The sequence below is a fragment of the Castor canadensis genome, chromosome 13 (genome assembly GCF_047511655.1).
Source record: "Castor canadensis chromosome 13, mCasCan1.hap1v2, whole genome shotgun sequence".
Classification (NCBI taxonomy): domain Eukaryota; kingdom Metazoa; phylum Chordata; class Mammalia; order Rodentia; family Castoridae; genus Castor; species Castor canadensis.
The window spans coordinates 38,299,541-38,306,429 of record NC_133398.1 but is presented as its reverse complement, the minus strand read 5'-3'; the positions used below and the strand labels follow the sequence as shown (position 1 = coordinate 38,306,429).

Below are 6,889 nucleotides of genomic sequence, written 5' to 3'. Positions count from 1 at the left end.
GGATAAACAAAATATGGTATACAATGAATGAAATACCATTTAAGTGAAGAAAATGTTCTAAAATTGTGGTGGCTGTACAACTCTGTCACAATTTACTAAAAATTTACTTTTCTAAGTTTACATTTACAGTGGGTAAATTGATGATGTGTGAATTATCTGAATAAAGCTACTAATAAAAAAAAATTTGTGATAGTACTGGCATTGAACTGAGGGCCTTTACACTTGCCAGGCAGGCGATACACCACTTAAGCAGCCCTCCTTTGGCTTCTTACCTGAGTGAAAGCTTGCTAAAGGACCTACCTGTTTACACATTAGCACCTCCCTTCCTCCTCTAACTCATCTGGCTGCCATTTCTTTGCTTTTTTGTACTGGAGTTTTTGAGCTCTAGACAGGTGTTCTACCACTTGAACCACACCCCTATCCCTGTTTGGCTTTGGTTATTTTTTGGGTAGGGTCTTGCATTGTTACTCAGGCTGGCCTCAGACCTCAATCTTTTTACCGATACCTCCCACGTAGCCTAGTTTGTCAAGTTGGGGGTCTCGCTGACTTTTTGCCCAGGCTGGCCTCCAACCAAGACCCTCCTTATCTCTGCCTCACAAGTAGCTGGGATTATAGGTACTTGCCACTATGCCCCACCAACTTCTTTTAACTGTTCCATCTACAGCATCTCCTTTTCTTTTAGAGTTTTAAGCTAGGCATGATCTGCCCCATGGCCTTTGCATTTGCAATCTGTCAGTTTTACTTCCAGATATCCAAAGGGTCTTTCCCCTCCTCCATAGTTAAACCCAAATACAGTATCAGTAAAGACTCCCAGAACCCCGTTTATTATAACTGTCAACTTCCTTGTCTTTCCTACATGAACCTATATTCTGTGAAAGCAAGGACCAATGGGAATTGGTTTTATAGGGATTTTTGTTATTTATTTTTTTTGGGTGGTGCTAGGGTTTGAATTCAGGGCTTCAGGCTTGCTAGGCAAACACTCTACTTGAGCCACTCTGCCAGCCCTTTTTGTGGTTTTGGTTTTTTTTTGGCTCTTCTGGGGTTTGAACTCACAGCCTCACACTTTTGCTAGGCAGGTGGTCTACCACTTGAGCCACCCTACCAGCCCTTTTTAGTGATGGATTTGTTCAAGATAGGGTCTTGCGAACTATTTGCCTGGGCTGGCTTGGAACCCCAATCCTCCTTATTTCTGCCTCCTGAACAACAAGGATTACAGACTTGTACCACCTGCACCTGCCTTGTGTTGGGTATTTTCAAGATAGGGTCTCAAGAACTATTTGCCCAGGCTGGCTTTGAACTGCAATCCTTCTGATCTCTGCCTTCCGAGTAGCTAGGATTAAAGGTGTGAGCCACCAGTGTCCAGCTGTGTTTTGTTTTTAAAACAGGGTCTTAAAAAAACAAAACAAAACAAAAGCCAGGGTCTTACTATGAAGCTCAGGCCTCAGTCTCCCAAGTGCTAGGATTATAAACATGAGTCATTATGCCTGGTTCTCTCAATTATTTTAGTAGTGTCTTAAACTGAAGTTGCCACATGGTAGACATCATTAAATGTTTTCAAATGAATGAATGAGAAATGCTCTCAGCAGCTTAAGAACTTTTAAATGCTCAGCAGTACCACCCTGCCAGGGCAGTTCTCTCTTTCCAATGTAAAATCCCCCCCCACCCCAAACACCTGTCTCAAACATAAAGCAACACTTAGCAGAAGGGGGACTACATCCCCAGCTGGCAGTTCAGTAGATATGTGGCTTGATCCTTCCACACTCACCAATTCTCTTGAAGACAAGAAGGGATGATTTCACATTACATGAAGTTCATTTCTTCCTCATGGAGGCATCAGTTCCCAAAACCTAACAGGACTGGAGGGTGGGAGAAGGCATCCAAGGAAAATGCAGGTGACTTTCCCAACTTCATTCCCCAATCAAAGAGGACAGTTTCTGGTTTGCCACTGGTGAGTTTATTACATGATTAGTAAGTTCAAATAAAAAAATAAAACCCAAAATCTTGGCAGGGAGGCTAAAGCCAGAATCTGGAAGTGCCGTTCCCTGTCTCCAGACTCCCTGGCCAAACCATCTCCATTAACTCAGCTTTACTCGATCCAGCTCCTCAAGACTTGCATCTGTGCTACCATCTCTGTTGTTCCTGCTGGTGACCGAGTTCTGGGCCCCTGGCACTGGGGCTTTGGTGAGAGCCCCATATACACCCATAGCCTGAGAAGAGGAATAAAGAGAGAGGCATGAGAACACCTGGAAGAAGTTATGGCCCAACCTTCCAATGATTACAAGGAAAAAGGTGTGGATGAGGCTAGTGAGCTTGGTTTTTCATTTTCTTTTGGTGGTACTGGGAATTGAACTCAGAGCCACTTGGGTTATACTCCGGATCCTTTTATTATTGATTGATTGATTTTTTTTTTCCCCCTGCTGGTTCTAGGGCTTGAACTCAGGGTCTGTAACTTGAGCCACTCCACCAGCCCTTTTTTTGATGATGGATTTTTTTTTTTGAGATAGGGTTTCTCAAACTATTTGCCTGGGCTAGCTTCGAACCATGATCTCCTGATCTCTGCAGGTGTAAGCCACCAGCGCTCAGCCTCCTTTTATTTTTGGTTGTTTTTCATATGGGGTCTCTAGCTTTTGCCTGGGCTGGCCTTGGATGGCAATCCTACCTCTGCCTCTGGAGTAGCTGGGTGTGTCACCATACCCAACTCATTTTTCAGATAGAGTCCAGGCTGGTCTCAAACCTGGGTCCTCCTAACTTCATCTCCTGAGTAGCTGGGATTATAGAAATACACCAACATACCTGGCCCCTTGGGTTTTTCCTTCTCCCTCTCTCAAGCCTTTCTTACAAGCTTTAGGAATCTCAAACCATCACAGCAGGGTTACCCCAGAACACTGGCACATATATTTGCAGAAAGTAAGTTAACTCAAGAGCTGGGGCATGGCTCAAGTGGTAGAGTACTTATCTAGCATGCACAAGGCCCTAGGTTCAATCCACATTAACACACACACACACACACACACACACACAAATAATAATAATAATAATAAGCATTTTCTTATTTGCAGGAATGAGTGCAAGCATCTCATTCTTAGAGATTCCTACTGTATAGGGAATGAAGGAAACTCTAGAACTGAAGCACTCTGAAGACCTCTATGACAGGAAAGTGATGATGGTGGTAGTGCAATCTCAGCCCCTGACATTGGTGCTTTGCTGGGTTCTCACAGAGCTCTAACCTGAGCCACCATGCTGGTAACATCACCAGGATTGGAGGGTAGTAGAACAGTATTGGAGTCCTTGGCCAGTTTGGAGAATGCGCTGACATACTGCTCTGCCACAGTAAGTGAAGCTGCTGCATCTCCATTCTGTGACCACAGGGGGATAAAATCAGAGATCAAAGATTTGTGGGAGGGTGGACAAAGGTCAGGTCCCCAGGAAGACAATATACAAGTCACAATACGAGAGCTCATGTAATTTGGCTCAATGGAAGAACTCCCAAGGATGGATGAAACACCTTCTGTTATTAAGTCCTAACCCCCATTCCCACCCAGCGGCCTCTCACATGTTGTGTCAGAGCTGCAGCCAGGATGCGAATAGCTTCAGCTTTAGCCTTGGCCTTGGCCAGAACTGCACTGGCCTCTCCTGGAAGAAAAGAAACAGCTTGATTCATGAAGTCAGAGTATTCTAAAACTCCTGTCCTAGCACCAACCTCAAAGACACATGGTCCTCTCTCAGCCTCTACCCACTGCTCACCTGCTGCCTGATTTATTTGTTCAGCCTTTTCTGCTTCAGAGGCCAGGATCTGGGCCTGTTTCTTCCCCTCTGCTACATTGATGGCTGACTCACGGGTTCCTTCAGACTCTAGAACTGTGGCCCGTTTCCGCCGTTCTGCCTCCACCTGTAAGCCCCCAACAACCCCCATCAACAAGAAGCCAAGAAAAACTCTAACACAGACCTGCAACCATACTCATCACAACAGGGAAGGGAGTCCAGGTTCCCCTGGTAATACCCTGAGGTCCTCTTCCCCACCTGCATCTGCATGGACTCTTTCACCCGGGGTGGCACATGGATATCCTTTATCTCATAACGGAGGCAGCGGATGCCCCAGCAGTCAGCAGCCTGGTTAATGGCATCCACAATGTTGGCATTCAGGGACTCCCGCTCCTAGAGGAAGAGAGGTGTAAGCTCCAGAGCCTCAGCCTACCCATCAACGGCTTAAATCAAGAAAGTCCCAAAGGCGCTCATTGGTGGCTCACGCCTATAATCCTAGCTACTCAGCAGGTGAGAGATTAGGAAGATCGTGGTTCGAAGTCAGCCCCAGCAAATAGCTCGAGACCCTATCTTGAAAAAAAAAAAAAAGGCTGGGGTCGTAGCTCAAGATGTAGGCCCTGAGTTCAAACTCCAGTACCACACAAAAAAAAAAAGGTCCTGAGACTTGATCTGGATACACAGAAAAGACTGACAGTAGAAGGCCTCAAACACTAACTGAGGACCAGATTTGCTTACCCGGAAGACTTTGTCCAGAGAGAGTTTGCCGAGCTCTGATCTCATGGTTGTCTGAGCTAGCTGGGTAACAGCATATTCAGGGTCCTCCACACCGTAACTTGCCTGAAAGGAGTATGGATAGTGTAAGAAGTTTGAGTGCAGAATTTCCGGTGAGAAGAGCAGCTCAGAAGGCTTGGGTGAGTCAGGTGCCAGTGGCTCATGCCTGTAATCTTAGCTACTTGGGAAGCTGAGATGAGGAGGATCACAGTTTGAGGTAAACCAGGACGAATTGTTCGTGAGACCCCATCTCCAAAATAACCAGAGCAAAATGGAGGTGTGGCTCACGCAGCAGAGTGCCGAAAGCCCTGAGTTCAAACTCCAGTCCCACAAAAAAAAAAAAAAAAAAGGAAAAAAAAAGGCTGGATAAAGCAGGGGGAAATACCTTGTAAGGGTCCATAATGCGTAGGTAAAGGACTCCATCTATTTGCAGAGTTACATTGTCTGTGGGAACAGAGGAGAAAAGGAGGTCAGGCCTCCAGGGCCCAACCAACTCTTTCTCCTAAACTCTAGATATACAGCAACTACATCCTAGTGGTCTCAAAGCACCCGTGTCACCCTGAACCCCTCACCAAGAGTCACAGCCGACTGCTCAGGCACGTTGATGACAATTTCCTTGAGACTCTGCACGTATCGGATCCGGTCTAACACAGGGATGAGGACGTTCAAACCCTGAGAAGAGGAGTCATAGGTCCTCAGAAGGATGGGAGTGAGGAAGTTGGATTATAAACTAGGTCTGAAGTAGGTAGGAAGTCATATATGGAACATGCCTAGAAAAGTAACCCCTACCAAGATGTGTTCTCAGAAGGCTGGTGTGTCACTGGCAGAGAAACCTGAGAGCGTAGAAGTGAAAGACTAAATGTCTAAATGGGGGTCAAGGGAATGGGGGTCAGCAGAATAACCAACTCTAGGGAAACAGGTGCGGCCGAGAGGGTGGGTAGTGCCAAGAGCGGTTTGGCTTGTAGAATGCTAAGGAAACAGGAAAAGGTAATCACATGGGGATGATGTGGAGTCCAGGGTCAGAAGGCTGGACCCTGCTAGAACCGGACCCGAGAGTCAGGAGCCAAAGGTGCAGTCAGGCCCCAAGGCGGTCCCACTCCCACATGTAAAAGATCGGGGTATATGGGTGGCTGGAAGTGGGCAAAAAAGATTCTCACAGGCTCCAGGATCCGATGGAATCGGCCCATTCGCTCCACCACCCAGGCCTCCTGCTGCGGCACAAACAGTACCACAGTGTTTCGAGGTAATCCAGATGAAGCGCGGCGCGGAGCGCGTCCAGGCGCCTGCACAGAGCCCTGAAGGGAAGACAAGAGGAGGCTGGGACTCCAGTCCGCCCAGCACCCCGCCCCTCTATCCCGCAAGCGTCTCCCTAAACTGCGACCCTCAAGGGTCCTCGGAGAATGACTCACGTGGGGACCATGACCTCTGACCCCAGTCCTCTCCCAAAATTGGAAGCCAGCTCCTTCCCAGCTGAGGACCCAGGTGATCTCTGTCCCGACCCTCTGGAGAAGGTTGCCTCGCTCTCACCCTCAGCAAAAGGGCTCCAGTGCCCCGCGCCGCGCGCGCCAGCATTTCCCACAGCCGCCACAACCTCCGGAACCAACGAGACGTGGAGCAGAGCGGCGGCTCAGAAGGCCGGACCCGAGCCTTTCCGTCCGCTGTTCCGCTCCCCCGGATGTACTTCCGCTGTCCCGTTCCCCATTCCACACTCGCCCAATAGGCGTTACTTGGCAGAGTTCGCATTAAGTTGTTCCCTGGGAAACGCAGACTCTGAGACGAGGGTCCGTGACTGCAAGCTTCTAGTTCTCGCTGTTCTAGCCCAAGATCCCGAACATCGTGGCGAAAATGGAGGTTATTTTCCGTATGCAGGTGACCCAGAAACACGTCCCATCGAGTTCTTTACTCCCAACCCAACCAGTGACTCAATTTACCCTCCAGAGCGTATAATCACCCCCATCTGTCACCATAGCGACCAGTGGATTGGAGCTGACTTGTTGCCACGGTTGTCATAGTGACAGTCTCTGGTAGTCCTGCTGTTGTGCCCAACCCTCCCACTGGGGACTGACCCCATTCCCGTTGCCATGGTAACTGGACCTAACTTTGCCAGAGGATTAGGCCAAGATCTTCCCCTCCCCTCTCTTCCCAAGACACCAACAGCTCTTTCCACATCTTCACAGACGGACTATTATGCCTGGTCCCTTCGCACACAGAGGCTAGCAAACAACCTTAACCTTCAACTTTGGAGCATGTAACTTGCACATCTCTGATGGCTGACACATCCTTTAAGAGGCCTGTGTAATCATAATCCTCATCTTTACATGAGTGCACTGAAATTCTGAGGAGTTAAAGTCATTAA

At 48.1% G+C, this 6,889-nt stretch overlaps 1 protein-coding gene across 2 annotated transcripts; it reads right to left on the bottom strand.

The window, feature by feature from the left end:
- Positions 1-1,931: 1,931 nt before the first annotated feature.
- Positions 1,932-6,216, bottom strand: Stoml2 (stomatin like 2). 2 transcript variants are annotated; one of them, XM_020162078.2, is made up of 10 exons: positions 6,061-6,216; positions 5,691-5,828; positions 5,106-5,205; positions 4,919-4,977; positions 4,498-4,599; positions 4,021-4,155; positions 3,745-3,889; positions 3,554-3,633; positions 3,228-3,356; positions 1,932-2,207 (listed from the first exon to the last, which is right to left on the bottom strand). In XM_020162078.2, exons 1-10 carry the CDS (start codon positions 6,103-6,105, stop codon positions 2,076-2,078), a joined length of 1,065 nt encoding a protein of 354 aa, XP_020017667.1. In that variant the 5' UTR covers positions 6,106-6,216; the 3' UTR covers positions 1,932-2,075. The 2 variants fall into 2 exon arrangements, with proteins under 2 accessions (XP_020017667.1, XP_073907650.1); XM_074051549.1 differs by lacking the exons at positions 5,106-5,205; positions 6,061-6,216 and having other exon boundaries at positions 5,691-5,822.
- Positions 6,217-6,889: the final 673 nt, after the last annotated feature.

Bases quoted from the DNA above. Each gene is read 5' to 3' on its own strand.
- Stoml2 (XM_020162078.2), bottom strand. From the start codon at position 6,105: ATGCTGGCGCGCGCGGCGCGGGGCACTGGAGCCCTTTTGCTGAGG. The intron at 5,206-5,690 runs GTGAGAATCTTT...TCCTCTTCTCAG, and splicing joins TCCATCGGATCCTGGAGCCT to GGTTTGAACGTCCTCATCCC. The intron at 3,890-4,020 runs GTGGGGAAGAGG...GGGGGCTTACAG, and splicing joins AAGAGTCCATGCAGATGCAG to GTGGAGGCAGAACGGCGGAA.